Source organism: Triturus cristatus, chromosome 1_2 (genome assembly GCF_964204655.1).
Source record: "Triturus cristatus chromosome 1_2, aTriCri1.1, whole genome shotgun sequence".
Lineage (NCBI taxonomy): Eukaryota > Metazoa > Chordata > Amphibia > Caudata > Salamandridae > Triturus > Triturus cristatus.
Window position 1 is genome coordinate 439,078,278 of NC_140580.1, and position 15,861 is coordinate 439,094,138.

At 45.8% G+C, this 15,861-nt stretch overlaps 1 protein-coding gene across 7 annotated transcripts in view; it reads right to left on the reverse strand.

Moving 5' to 3' along the window:
* Nucleotides 1-15,861, reverse strand: part of PLCE1 (phospholipase C epsilon 1) — a 932,976-nt gene that overhangs the window by 437,760 nt on the left and 479,355 nt on the right. For all 7 annotated transcript variants that reach the window (XM_085605968.1, XM_085605952.1, XM_085605960.1 and 4 more), the window contains exon 6: nucleotides 7,478-7,686. In XM_085605968.1, the coding sequence (XP_085462094.1) occupies nucleotides 7,478-7,686 (209 nt within the window). The remainder of the gene's footprint in view (nucleotides 1-7,477; nucleotides 7,687-15,861) is intronic.

A 15,861-nucleotide genomic window follows, 5' to 3' on the forward strand; every position in this document is an offset into this window, starting at 1 on the left:
AAGGAGTGTATGACCTTGAGGGATTTGGCAAGGGTTCTAGGTTTGTTATCATCGTCGATTCAGGCGATTTTTCCAGGTCCCCTACATTATCGAGCATTACAGAGGGTGAAAGCAAATGCATTGAGAAGAGGATTGTGGTATGGGGACAAAATAGTGTTGGACAAAGAGGAAAAGGAAGAACTGGAGTGGTGGATGCAAAATTTGAAAGTATGGAATGGAAGGGCAATTTTTGGATGCCTTCCGGATTTAACGTTCGAGACGGATGCGAGTATGATAGGTTGGGGGGCTCGATTAGGGCATCAGGAGACAGGTGGTGCTTGGTCACAGGAAGAGAAAAAAATGCACATAAATTGTTTAGAATTGACTGCAGTTTTGTATGCATTGAAAAGTTTCTTTATTTGAATTTAATAAACAGATCTATGAGTACATGTGATAGTTCCTAAAATCTTTTACTGGTTGTCAATTGAAACCCAATCTTGCAACCAAGTTCTTTGAATATGTGGCCTTCATTGCTTTCGCTCACAGCTGCTATGGACACCGGTTACCAATGAAAGAAGTAGGCAAATCTTTTTTTACTTTGGAATATTTCTATTTCCTCATGGTGTTTTGCATGTTTTACAGAAACTTATTTCCTAGTTTCTGAGAAAACTATTTGACGTATTGGTTTCATTAATGAAAAGACAATTATGTCATAAGGCTTAGTTTCTAATACAATGACTGGGTTCAGAGAATGTTACTGAAATTAAGTGTAATGTAAATAAGGACCACACAGTCTCTATCATTTTCCATTCTTTTTATAGGAAAAATAAAGCTGTTGGGGGGGAGGGGGGGGGGGGTCTAAAATGTCTAACCGAAGCCATGATAAGCCCTTTGGCTTGTGTGATCCTAAAGTGTAAAGTATATTCTCTTGTGTTGCATCATAGTGACACATCAACTGTAAATCTGGAGTCTGCAGCAGATTGCTGTGCTTCATGTGAACAAAATACAAAATCAAAAAGCTGAAAATTAAATCCCTTATACTCTATAGAAATTTATTTTATCTAAGTTGTAATTGTATTTACTGGCAGTTCCTATCTTTTTACATGTGTAGTTGATGTAAATTCAGCAAGTCGGAACTTATAAAGCCTGACCTGCTTCAAAAGGACCTGCAAGTACAATTAATTTCGCCTAGAATTAGTTTTTCCTCTCCTGGGAGAGGATAGGAGTAGTTGATGGCTTCTCATCACAGGCTTCTGTGAGGCATTGCGAAATGTTAGCAACTACAGGTCCCTTTCCAAAAGGGTCAGTCATAGATACCCTACAGGAAACAAACATACGGAACGGCCATTTGAGCATTCTAAATAACGAGGCATGGCGTATGCTTGATCACACTAGCTAGAATGCCCTGTCCAGACTATGGTTTCATCCCTTGCCTCACATCTATCACTCTGGTTTCCTAATAGTTGGTGAGCAAGGCATCAGAGTAATCAATGTCTCGAAAGATCCATTTTGCCTCTTGTCAACCAGCGTCTGCTGGCTGTATGAGTTGCACCCACATTGCCCAGGTCAAGAATGTCTTTTTTAGTGCATGCAAGGATCTCAGTTTGCACACTGTCTCTGGAAGTCAGGGGTGGCAAGTGCAGCACTGTGCGACCTTTGTACTGCAGCTCACCATGCTGCTCACACAACTACCATGATCCTTACTCTCCCCCTCAGGTCAGTTACCGTAAAGATCCTCTTAGGACCGTTATTGTCTCCTCTGTTCAAGCTCCTTTCCAATGTTATTACATGGCAATTTTCTATATTAGTGGGTTTATTTCTATTTTCAGTTCTAAAACTTCAATTAAGTTTTGTCTCATAGAATTCTTCAAATTCTCTGGTCTGTGTGACAGGGTATTTCTCAGGTTGCACATTTTCAAGGTTTTATATACAGAAATGCAGACGGGCAAATGTGAATATTCGGGATGTTGTGCATGTAGGGATTTTGAGCGACATCAAATAGATAAAGGCCAAGCTTGAGTTGTCTACGATGTGATCCAAACTTCTGAGGTGCAAACCTTTCCCTTTCATAACAGTAACCTATATCAAAGTTTAAGTGGTATACTGGCCCCACACTCATCCAACAGAAATATATTGGTACAGTGATTGTAAGCAGACAATGGTCACAAGTTTTATTCTTCACTGATGTTACGTAATTACAGGTATGCAAAGTGTATAAAAGAAATCTGTTAGTTAGAAATCCCCGGTAATGTGTCCTTAATGTCCCAGTGGCTGTCCTACAACATGGTCACACTTTCATTTAATTTATTGAGATTCTCATCCAGTTTAGCTATTGACTTTTCTACTTGTCCTAATGCAGCTAATGATGGGTCACCCGTACTGTGCCTTTAGGGATACATCCCATACATTTTTCCTTGTTCTGGTCTCCTGTGAACTGAAAAATGTTCATCTTCACTCTGAAGTCGTAAAACGATGCCTATCTTCTGGCAAAGAACCTATTGTGACAACTACTTGGGAATTAATTAAACCGCTATAAGAAAGGGAAAGGTGACAGGCTTCAGTTCTCCAGGATATCCATCGTATTGTTAGTCTCCTCTCTTACTACCTGCTTCCAAAATGACTGGGCCTGGAGATGGTCCCTCCTTATATTTTTACCATAAAAAATATCAAATATGTCAGGCCAGTCCGGACCCCTGTAGGAATTCAACTGGAGGTCCTACCGCGCAAACCTCCGATGTTACATCAGGTTTTCACTATGTTCTTTGTTCCCACCATCTTCCCCCAACAAGGATGGTCACTGCTGGTAACTGCAGATAAGGAGCAGATTCCCTGCTCTCAAGCAGAAGCACGTGTTCTGCATCTTTGCTCGGTTTACTTATCAGGCGCAGTAGACTATCTCACCTCATAATCTTATCTCCTTGTGAAATTGTGAGAATATTCTCCTTTTGACATGGTCACCCCCATTTTTTGCTGGATTTTATTGCTGGTTTTTAGACTCTGCACACTGGAACACTACTTTCCAGTAGCCAGTGTATGTGCTTTGACCCCCTAAAACATGTAACAATTGTCTAATACCCGATTGGCGTACTTAACTCCCCAGGCTGGCAAAACTATATGGTGTAGAAATTACACCCTTAGCATGGAAAGTTAAATGTCACCCATGGACTGCAGCACCTATTGTAACATCCACTAGTATGATGAGGAAAACCTACTTTCTGGACAATTAATGTAGCCTCACTGCTGCAGTTTAAACCTGCAGCCCAACATGTACAAATAATCCCTTTGATGTGAAAAATCTTACTTTTTATTGAAATTTTTATTTCTGCACAAAATGTTACCTACAGCATATAACCATGCAGAGATTGCCAGATGCTGAATAAACTGCTCACAAATTAAAAAGAGACATAGGTAATCACAGTTATTCACATTATGTTATCACTTTAAAGCTTTTGATTTTTACATTGCAGTGCCTAGAATATCAACATTGAACAAAAGATAACCTCATTTACGCCCTACCACCCCATACCTAATGCAACAATACAAGGGGGCAAGGGAGACGACATAGAACAAACTATGGGGGAGGGGAGAGACTGAACACCTATGAGATGGAGGGTGATAAGAGTCCAAATAAGAGGACAGGCAGCTGGAAAAATGATTGTATTGGTCCTCAACATCATTACCACCTAGGAGGACGCGCCCACGCAATAAGTGGGATGCTTCTTCAAAAAGCAAATTTCTCTCGTGTTCACACCCGACATAAACGGAGGCATATGTAGAGAGAGGATCACATCTTTCTGATCACATTTTCATTAATCATTCAAAAACCTGAGGTGTTGTGAGCCTGGGGGTGAGAAGTATAGAAATTCTAGTTGTGATATGTAATTTATAAGAGGTTTCCAGGAAGCTGTAAATGTCTTTCCAGAGAAGAGGAGTTTATCAGTAATGTTTGTCCATTGCAAGTGTATGCCAGAGTCTTCTGAACCATAACGAGATGGTAGGTGTTTCTTTCTGTTTCCAGAAAATAGCGATGAGTTGGTTAGCTGCTCCAAACGTAAAGCTGATTAATATCCAATAAGATTGATCATATCTTGTCACTGTGACTGTTGCAGCAAACAAAAACTTCCTTTTAAATATTGATAAGTCACTCCTATGTGGGCCTTGTAGCCCACAAGGAAGTGTGCATGGTATTTAAAAGGGGGGCATGTAGAAATTTAACGTTATCAGGTCCCTGCAGTGACAACCCCCTAAAAGCTATTTTCACTGTGGAGGGGTCTGGCTGTCCTATAAGAAAGCTAGAATATGAATTCGCCAATCTCGTGTTTCAGACCAGTTAGAAAAAGGATTAAACCACTATTTTCGATATGTATTAAAAACCCAATCTAGTTGTAAAGTTAGATTTTTTTAATAAATATTTAGGGAAAGTAACTTTTGGAAAGTTACCTTTTCCATGCTTGAAGCTCCTGGAGGCTAAGTTCCATTAACCTGACAGCAGCTGCCCAGCAAATGCTTGACCTTGACGAGGTGTAAATAAGTCTCCCACAGCAGAAATAATGGCCTGGATGTGGTGAAGTGTTTTCTTCATCTTGCAGGAACTTCATTAACTGATAACGTGTCTGCCCTTTCACATGCTAAGGCATACTCCTCAGAAGACTTTCTGGACCTGCTGAAGAACAGAAGAAGGATTGCACTTGCTGTTTGAGACCGGTGAGGAGACCCAAAGGGCGGGACCTGCTCCCACTTGTACCCAGAACAAATAAAAGGAGTCCAATGGTAGTTAGCTGAACTCCTGTGTAGCGACAGGGACACAACAAGCTGCAAGAGGCTGTTTTGTGAAGTGCCCCCCCCTGACCAGCTTCAACTGGACCCGAACTACACACAGCTGATGACCTCTGCTGGAGTGAGTTTTCACTCCTATGTGCCGTCACTGAGGTCCTGAGACAATTAGCTGAGTCTAACAAAACTTCTCTTAAAACCTCTGAAAAACTGGTCCACGGAAGACTTTTAGACTTCCAGTCACTGTAGGGCTGGACCTAGTGGTTCCTCCCGATTGGAGCTTCTCTGCAACCGCTAATTAGTTTCAGCAAGCCCTCTGTGAGGATTTATCTGGCCTCATGGAACCCATCATCAGAGGCTTCCTGCAGCCTTGTCTCGCTGGAAGATTCTCAGCTTCAAAAAGTGACTAAGACCAAAGAAGAAATCTTGACTGCACAAAGGTCCCTCTCTGGGTGCGAAAATTGAATTTTTTCACCTAAGAACCTTTCATGCCAAAACCTACAGCATTGTCAAGACCCCGTCTGACAGCTAACTGGTTTTGAGGAAAATTCCTCAGCTCCTGCCTGCAAACTTGGCCCGCTGGAGGATTTCCCTTATAACATCTTAGACGGGGCCAAACCTACTTAGTGTGTCTGACCTGCACCTAGCTCCTAGTCACACGGGAACAATAATTTCTATTGGCTTTTAACTTTTTCTTGGCACTTTTTCTCTTATATATTTACAAATTTATTTTTCCGGTACCCTCAATTGGATTTTTGTCATTCTCATGCAATTTTGTTTATGGAATTGTAATGTTTTTTTCTAAATTGGAATGGAATTTGTATTGTGTTTTGTTTTCCACTTCTTAAGTGTTTTGGTACTTCTAAATGCTTTACAAATTTTTGTTACATTAAGCCTTTCTGTCCCTTGCCATAGCTATCAGGGGTTAATCAATCAAAACTGTCTATTTCGGGAACTAGCCCATAAAACATAGACAATATTTCAAACCTCGCAGAGATAAAAAAAAATATCTATTGAATAAATATTCCTACATAAAAGCAAGTAAAGTTTAAAATGTTCAGTAAAATGCAATGGCAGCATGAGTACAGTTTGTAAGATTAGGAAGGATGCAATTTGCCGGTCATGGTGCTCAACACTCCCATATGTTTGCACCGGTGAGTAACAGCAAGGAAAAAAGAAAAGGTTCATAGGAGTAATGTGTGTAATTTTCAGAATTTAACACTCATCCTTTTCCTGAGTAGCCACACTACATATAAATATCAGCTGATGCCAAATACAAAAAGCTGACTGGTGTCAGGTTTGAATCACTAAACCTTTGCCCTAACTAAACAGGTTTGTGGCTTTATTACTTGTGGTGGACTACCTCCACCCCAACCTATAATTTTCTTTCTTACCGTAATGTGTAAGGCCATTGATACTCCCAATGTGTTCCACAAGAGTAGTTCCCTCAATATTGTGGGCCTCCATGTGCCACTTTTGAACTACCTTTCCGTACTCTCTTTCCGTTGAATGAGTCTCCTCAGGTTTTCTTTTTTTTGTCATACACCCCCCCCCCCCCGACAGTACTGTCCACCCTTTTGTGTTGTTCTCCACCTCTCCTAAAAACTCTGCATTGAGATCCAAAAGAAGCCGTCACATTTGTTGGTGATTGGCTGCAACCCCTTGACCAAATTTGTACATGGCATGTAAATGAAACGATTCATGGTTGGGAAAGCTTGGGCACAATGAACAGTGAGAGGAAACAACAGAGCTACTCAGCCCATAAATTCAAAGAGCAGGCTATAGCAGCTCATAAAATATTCACCAGGAGGAATGCAGACAAGAGCAGAGTTTGAGTAAGAGTTCATACCACATATTCAAATTACATAGATTGTACTTGACTGTAGCAATTCTTCCTCAAATTTGAAGCATACTTGGAGAGAGAGCAGGCCAGGCCACATACCTGAAGCATTCTTTCTTGCTACATGCAGTACCAGAATAATACTTAAAGCCAATAGGTAGGGAAAGAGATAGTAGCCAATGGAAGGTAAAGTTAGTGTTTCCCCATCCTGTGTGCAGAACGAAGCCCCAAAGAGGAGGAGCCCGGGGCCACAGTTGTGTAAATCAGGTTACCCCAAAGGCTCCTCCCCGGAGATGTATTCCTTGAGTAAGACTGTCAGCTTACAAACACATCTCAGACACGCACCCCAGCATACACGCATCGAGCTGAGTCCCAGCTGAACCAGACCACTTCCCTGGTGAGACTCGAAGAGTAGACTGCGATGCATCACATACAGAACCCTACATTCTGTAATATCGGTTCTAGCTGACGGAGACCATGAGGAAATTTACCCGAACCTCTCCCCCGTATTACCCAAAACCCAACCAACTTCCATCATATGACAACTACAAATGAAAATGCTGCACATTTCAATGCATCAACCGGTTGTACATGTATTGATCGTAGGATAACGGTTGGTTATCATTACACTGTAAATATATTTAGTCTAAATTCTACTCAAGACATGATAAACCCATTAATCACCGAAAGAAGCAGCACTGCACTATGAAGTCTGCAATGAAACAATATCCATGTGGTTTCCACCAGATTACATATGCATCAACAATGATCATTCTGAAATCATTTATTCTTTTAAACCACATGTACATATGGTCACTATTCCAGATTCGTTGGTACATTAAGACACAAAAAAGCACACAAAAGCAGATTATTTTCTAAACTTACTGGTGGCGGTTCCTCTCCTTCAACGAGTTCTTTCTGGAGTTGCTGCCATCTGACGGGATTTCTTCCCCATCTTCGGATTCTAAGCTACGGTTACAGCTGCGAATAGTTTGCAAAATGTTGTTCACGGTGGCCTCCTTTTCTGTGTTATTTAAACCGTCTTTTCCTACTCGCTGTAAGAAGTTATCCTGTCCGTTGTAATCTGAAACAAACTGAATATGTTCTTTTTCAGTAGTCTGTTCTAGGAAAGCACTCTGTCTTATTCTGAGAGCTATACTCGCTGCCCTTCCTTCCCACCCTTGCTACTACTTGAATTTATACAAACAGTAAACGGAGTGCGACGCTTCTAATCCTAACGCCGAACTGCTCTGTTTTTCTGTCATGTCGTTGAACGCACAATCTCCTTAAAATAAAAAATAGAACAGCCGGGTATTATTGTTTCATTTGATTAAATTCCTCCTGCTTAGGGTTATGGATTAAAGTTAAGTAACACAGCCCCGTTGGCAGTGTGTATTTGTAAAAAATCATTATGCCTCGTGACTGTTATAAGACTGCTGGTAATCACAGATCCCTGAAGCACTAGAAGTGCGGCAACGAGGGAGAGGAGGGATGCATGTCCTGCAAGCAAGCTACCACAGTCAGTGATCAATATATTGCTTTGTGCACACTACCATGGACACTGCACAACGCGCTAATGCTTCAGCGTTTAATCATTAAGGAAAGGGAGTATAGTACTGTACTTTATACATTGATATAGCGCTTCATACGGCGATTAAGTGGTATGCAGTACTTTAATTAGAAATGTAAAGAAGTGTAGTCACTCACAATGCACAGTACATGTTTGCTCCCGAGAAGTGCTGGTACTCTCCCATTAAACGTGTGGCACCAGTACTGAGAAGTGCTGGTACTCTCCCATTAAATGTATGGCACCAGTACTGAGAAGTGCTGGTACTCTCCCATTAAACGTATGGCACCAGTACTGAGAAGAGCAGGTACTCTTCCTGTCAAATTACAGAAGTGCGGGTACTCAGTAACGGACAGAACCTGCCCATTAAAAGTGCTGCAGCTATGGATAGCACAGTGTGTGTATGCCATGTGGCTAGTTGGATAGTGTTTTGATATGCGTGAGAGCCTTGCCGTGATATGAAGTGGGTGAAAGATCGGACGCTAAAGCATTAGATGACAGAGTGCGGATGGTTAAAGTGTTTTAGTCCAGTGTGTCCTTTGTGGGAAATGTTCGACTTCATGCGTGTATGGCAGAGACTGCCTCAGCTACAGTGCAGCTGCCCATACGAGTCGATGAAAGAGAAGATGTTCAAACATAATTTGGTGCCAACTGCAGGCTCCTCCCCAGCCCGGGGGCATGCAAATGAATATGCCACACACGGAGCTCTGGATTGCACCTCTTAATTCCTCAGCATACACTCACACACTGCTCTCTGATTACGTCATAACCATTAATAACCACACCTTAACACCGCCCAGTAAGTTACGTATTTCCTCTGAAGAGTCCATCCAGACCTGCAAGGGTCCTAGCGCACACAGTCTCACGACACCAACTATAAAATGCCATTCATTCTCCTGGCTCCTCTTGATAAGAGCTATTGTTTTTGGCACACTCCAAGTCTCAACTAAGCCTCTGCACGGTATCTCAAATAACCCATGGCAGCTACCAGAGCACAAAAGCCTGGCCATAGAGGTCACCACTTAATCCGAAACCATTCAGTTTATTGTACAAATCAGCAACTTCCACTTCATATGTTTTTGGAATTCAGAATGCTTCTGCGTGGTGAATTTGTTGAGTTTTAGTGGGTGCTGCTGTTCTGGCCCAGGCCTAGTGCTATGGAACTAAGACAAACGACAGGCAAACCAAAGTCCTTTGAGATACAGTGTAACCCCAGTTGGACATCAAGATCCCAACATTAAAACAAAAAGGCATGGAGAGATCCAAAGCCTGTAGAAAGCTTCAAAATTCCTCCTCATAAAATAACCCTGCCCACAGACCCAATTGTTGTATGTAGTATAGTGTCACAGAAGAGACCTACAAGACGTGAGGTCACATTTCAGCAATAGCTAGTGCTAAGGGCCTCTGGTGTAAGAGTTCCTGCTTAAACAAGATAGTGTTGCAAAATCAACACACAAGGATTACTTGCGCAATCCAAGTGGAGTGCAATAGTACCAAATGGAGTACGATACCACTACCAGTGGAAAATGTAAGCAAAAGCACGGACTAATCTCATTTTGCCACACTAACCACAGAAAGAGCAACACGATCACCATTAACCAGAACATCAATCTACACTCATGGGTAATCAATCTGCTCCTAAAAGAAAATTGCAACAACAAAAGGAGGAAATTCACATTTTTTCTGTGTTCCCTTAATGCTCTTGCACTGAACTTCTGGTGCTTTTAACTTCTATAGTTGTGAGGTCTGCTATTATATTACTTCCGTTAGAAAGGGCAACAGTTTCAGGCTTAAGTTGTAGTACTTATCGCTTTGATAAATCAAATTTGTATGCATATAGACACAATGCAATGGGTTTTGGTAATATTTAATCTACATAAATTCAGCTGCAGAGCTTAACTAAAGACAACACCTTTCATTCACTTTTCTTTTGACAGTACAAGGCATGTACTTGAAGAACAGTAGCACCTACACAATAGGATGGATGGCGAGGGAAGATTAGCCTCTAGGATACATTGTCCTGTGAAAATCCCCAATAACACTCTTCTTCTTTAAAGTAAGGGAACAAATACAAACATCTGGAGCCAAATTCCCTTGGAATTCTAGTGTAGATGGGAACTGGCAACGCAGATTTCATTTGCTGCTTGGCTGGAGTAACTAGGTCATCTTACTGTGAGTGGAGAGCTCAGCTCAATTGAGTAGAAGCTGAATCATGACAGTTTGTGTGATGAAAAAAGACTAAGAGATGGCATTTCACTTGATAACATATCGCTACAACAGGAACATGATCACACTGCTGCAAAATAGAGGCCAGGGGGGCAATGTTCGGAACACTGGCCCTATTAACTTAGGATTCATCACAAATAGCTGTATTTGTCTTTTAAAATACATATCTTATATATAGGGGAGAGGATGTGGTCTTACGGCTAGACTGCTGACCTTGGAGCTGGGAAACCAAGGTTCGAGCCGCGGGGTCGACTCCACATCCTGTGATTCTGGCAAATCACTTAATCTCCCGTGCCTACCAAAAAAATGAATGTGTCCTTGTGTAACGTAACTGGTGCTCATGTAAAGCGCTCCAATACCTTTGGGTTGAGTTCGTGCTATATAAATCTGCAACAAAACAAAAACAAAAATATATATATATATATATTTTTTTTTTTTTGGTTGCAGATTTATATCGGACCCACTCTCAGAAAAGAACCGTTTTGAACAGATGAAGAAAATATGCATTCCCTGCTAGCTGCATTTAAGCTCGGTCTTGACTCCTGGGGTTCATAAATAAAGGAGATGCCCTGCTGAAAGGAACACACTGGGGCAGTTACAAAAGGACATTTCTCGTGCCTCCTCTGTGGACCCTCTTGTGTGTGTCTGCAGAGTACAATGTGTTCTATGAACAGATTAAGCTGCAACAGCTGAAGTAAACACAGAGGACCAGTTGCAACGGGACACTAGACATTTTGCTGAGCACCTACACTGGAGCAGTGGGGAGGGCCTGCAACTGGAAACACTGGGCTGATGTCTGATGAATCAATAAAACAATTCTGACACTGACCTGGATGTTTTACTGTATTTTTATGATTGCTGATGCTAATCGAAATAAAGAGCATAAAGAAGATAAAGCAAGATCATTTAATGTTTGCAAATGTTAGTAAATTCCGACGCATGAGAGGAGACAATTTTCCTTTTTAAATACAAGTTTTAGTGCCAAACATTAAGGCACTACTGCCCTTAGTGATCATTATGAGAAAAGAACTACTTGCTAAGGCTGAAGAGATGATTTTATCCAAAACGGGCTCAGTTTGTTACAACTTTTTATCTCTGCATCAGATTGCCTTAATTTTTGTGCCATTTTAATTGTTACATTCTTATGAAAAAATAACTTGGTTTGGTCCTTTTATACTCTTTAGTTTCTTACCTGTATTACATTTTAATCCCGCTGCTTGAGCCGACCCCCAAATGTGAGCCAAGTATTCCTCATTGAAATAAGTTACATTGCAATATGACATCAACGGAACCCATGATGCCATATCTGTATATATAAGCTGATACGCTAATTAAAGATCATATATCACTGATGCGTTATTAAAGATTATGTATTGTTCTGCTCTGGGGGGCGTGGCTAGCAGCCGAAGATGGCGGACGTCTGTTAGACGAGCTCCAGGCCGGGGGCACCATTATCCTGCAATCTGCCGATTTTCCATGGGCTGGGGCAGTGTCTAAACCCCGAGCGCTGCTTCTGGAGGCCTGTGGGTTGGTCCGGTGTTCCCGCAACTGCTGCACGGGTCGCCGCCGCTGGCTGTGGCTCTGTAACCAGCTTCGCGCCAATCCGGGCCTGGCAAAGGGGTGGCGAGCAGCGGCCGCGGAGCTGGAGTGCAGCGGAGGCCCCCCGACGTGAGGCGGCGGCTCGCACTTGACCTCCCGGACTGCGGCCTGGTGAGTGATGGCCGGCGATCGGACCCGGGCGGCCTGGGTCCCCTGTGGACTGCCTCCTCTGCGCCCGCCTGCCGATCCACTGCTGATCCTCCGGGGTGGTTCCCTGGGTGCCGGCTGGAGTGTCCGGTGTGCCTGCGCCCGCCCTGGGGCCTCAGCCTGTGAGGGCGCACCGTTCAGCCTGTCCTGACCGCCTGGACTGATATGCCCACGAGCGCACTGAGTGCCCTGACAGCATGCTGAACCGGGATCCTGCGACGGCCCTGGTGGTGTTCTGGTCCTGGGGGCCTCTTCGCGCCACAGTTCGGTGGCGGTGGGCCGGAGGCCCTGTGGGGACCCGTGGTGGCTGGGGGCTGCCTCCGGAGGACTGCTGTGTCTGGGTGGCCCCCGGGGGTCCCCCCGGACTCCGCTGCTTGCCCGCAGGCGGGTGCGGCTGCTGGGTGCCCGCTGGCGGTGGGGGACCCCCCCGGGTGGTAATGGAGGTATCCGGGGCGAGACACCTGCCGGGTGGCGACTGGCTGCGGTGGGGGCTACCGTAGTGGCCCTGGGTCCCGTGGGTGGACCCCCACTTGGAGGACTATGCTGGTCTGAGTGGTACTGCTGAGGGAGGAAACGCGTGAAGACGACACCGGCGGCGGCAGGCCTCGGACGAACGGCTTTCTTTGCGCCACGTACCGGTGGTGGGCCGGCAGCCCTGTATTGGTGAGCTATTTGCTGGGGCGGTCGTCTGTGGTTGGTGCCTGGAACCCTGCCTGCGGGAGGGCAGTGACTGTGGTGCCATAGTGGAGCCCTAATACCTGTAAGACTTTGATGACCCTTGATGGACTGGCTTTATGCTGAGCGGCTCTTTCCTTACATTTCCCTAAGTGCCAGAATACCGTATCTACTTGTTAGCCTGCTCGCCTTGCGGGGTCTTGTGCCTGATCCGGGGGCAGATACGGAGGTACGCATCGGAGCCCCGAGTGTTGTTCTTCCTTCAGCCTATCGCAGGGCAAAGTTCCTGGGGCAGGAATCCTCCAGAATACGCCCGGCCTTTCCAGATTGTTGCTTCCCTCTTCACCTTGGCGACGAAATGGGAAGGGTCAGGCCCAGGGTACCTGTGCGGCAGACTGGTGAGAGCTCTGTGTCACACCCCCCGGACCGCGCTGACGGACGCCCAGGCCCATCAGCAAGAGTGGGCTCACCTACTCCGTCCCCGGACAAACTGGATGTGATCCTCAAAGAGATCAGAGACACTCGTTCGGCGTTGGAAGGCCAGCTGGGAGTGATCTCCGTAGACCTGAACCTCCTGAAAGATGACCACAGGAAGCTGGCAGACAAGATGCGGCACACGAGCCAAACGGTGGAGCCTTTGATATCCCAGGTACCGACTCATACCGAACAGCTTACCCTCATGCGCCAGCAGATCGATGCCCTACAGACGCGGGCTGACGATGCGGAAGGGCGCGCACGCCGCAACAATCTCTGGATAAGGGGATACCCGGAGGGCCCGAACCCCACGACTCACATTGAAAACTGGCTGCGAATGGTGGTGGCCCCTACCGGTCTCTCCCCCCACTTTACTGTGGAAAGGGCGCATCGCGTCTCTGCGAGACGACCTCTGCCGGGAGCCAACCCCTGCCCTATTTTTGCACGTATCCTCAATTATAGGGTTCGTGATCACATACTACAGGCTGCCCGAGACAGTGGTCCACTACTTGTGGACAACGCCACTGTCCTCATCTTCCCGGACTATACGCAGGCAGTCCAGCGAAAGCGCTTCTCCTTCATGGAGGTGAAGGCACGGATCCGAACTGCGGGCCTCCCCTTTGCGCTACTCTTCCCGGCCAAGGGACTGGCTGGACAGAAACTTCCCGGAGGTTCTCCCGGCTAGGCGGCTGGATTCTTCACTGCCGCAATCGCAGAGACCCCCACGAAGGCGGAAAAAGACTATGCTAATGCAGAGCACGACCTCCAGCGTTTCGCCGCAGCAACAAATCCGAGAGGGCCAACGCGAGGCACTGTGCTCGGCCTCATCCTTTCGCTCCACCCGGCCACCGATCAGCACTAGTCCGTCCTTAGGAAATTCCTTAGACTCTGACACGGATGGTAGCGTGGCACTATTTCCCTCGGATTCCACTCACCTAAGCAAAGACCCCCCTAGAGTGCCTCCCGGACTGACATTCGGACTTCCGCTCTTTATTGCGGGGTTTGTTCTCCGGAGGCGCGCTTTGGGAGTGAACACCCCCTCACTGCTTGTCTGAGGCATCTCCTATGCATTTTGCTCACCTCAGTGGGCCATTGGACCATATTGTACAATCCGGTCATGTATGGGTAGTTCCCCGGCCTGCCCTGTCTTGGGCACTTCCACGATTTGTACACGCTACAGATAACTCAGTGTGAAGTTAACCTTTTCCTCCACTAGGCGATAGTACTAGTTCTGTAGTTATGATTCGTTTACAGTTTAGTCGGACGCGGTTGGGGCGTTGGACCCAGTATTGGGTAACAAGGTTTTTGTTTATAGGTTTTCTGCACGGTCTGAGAGGAGGGGGGATGGGGGTGGGGCGGGCTGGGGGGGGAGGGCTGATTTTCTCCTGATACGATGACAGTCCCAAGGTCGTATGTCCTCATCTCCTGGAATGTGAGGGGCATGGGCTCCATTCAGAAATGCCACCGTGTAGTGGCCCAGTTGCACCGCCGTAAGGCTCAAATAGTATGTTTTCAAGAAACTCACCTGATCCATGCAGAGTCCCTGAAATTGCAAAAACGTTGGAGGGGTCAATTCTATGCCACTGCATACTCCGCCTTTTCTAGAGGGGCTGCAATATGGCTCCGGGCAGGAGTCCCCTTTTCTTTGTTAGAGAGCCGGATTGATGATCTGGGTAGGTATGTGTTGTTGCGGGGCCTATTAGATTGCTCGCCCGTAGTGCTGGGCTCTTTGTACGCCCCTAATGTAGATCATGTACAATTCCTCTCCCGGGTTTCCGTAGCCTTGTCTGATTGGAGTGATTGTCCATGGTTGCTTGGTGGAGATTTGAATGCTGTTTTTGATGTTGAGCTAGATCGATCTCACCCTCCATTGGCTGGTACTGCTGCGCGGACCCGTGCCGCGGCCTTGGGTCAGTGGGCACGGGGTTGGAATTTGCTAGATCTTTGGAGATCGCAACACCCGACTGCTAGGGAGTACTCCTTTTATTCTTACCCCCATCACTTGCATACACGCCTGGATTACTTCTTGGGCTCGCCGACTTTGTCCTCTGCTGTCTCCCACTGCACTTATTTGGGCAAAACCCTATCCGATCACAACCCTATTGAATTGTGCCTTCAGTGGGGCCGGTCCCCAGCGTCGATACCGACTTGGAGGATGCAACCCCTTCAATTAGAATACCAGGTCTTCCGTGATACATTACAAAAGGCGATCACTACATACTTTACTGTTAACGAAGGCACTGCCTCGACACGTTCCCTAGAATGGGAAGCTTTCAAGGTCTCTATACGGGGGGTGTCCCTGAGCTCCTTGGTGGGGGCCCGTAGGGAAGTGATCCGGGACCTAACGGACCTGGAGGCAGCGCTACAGGAACATGAAGTAGCGGCCCAACTGAACGAGCAGGCCGAGGAATCCTTGCAGACGGCCAGAATTAAGTATGCGGAGGTTCTAGAGCGTCTTCGCTTATTAGATTACAGGGCGTACACCCAGCGCACGCACTCGGAGGCTGACAGAGCGGGAACATTATTAGCACGGCTAATTGCCCCCCCAACCTGCCCTACTCCCATCCTGGTTATTAATACC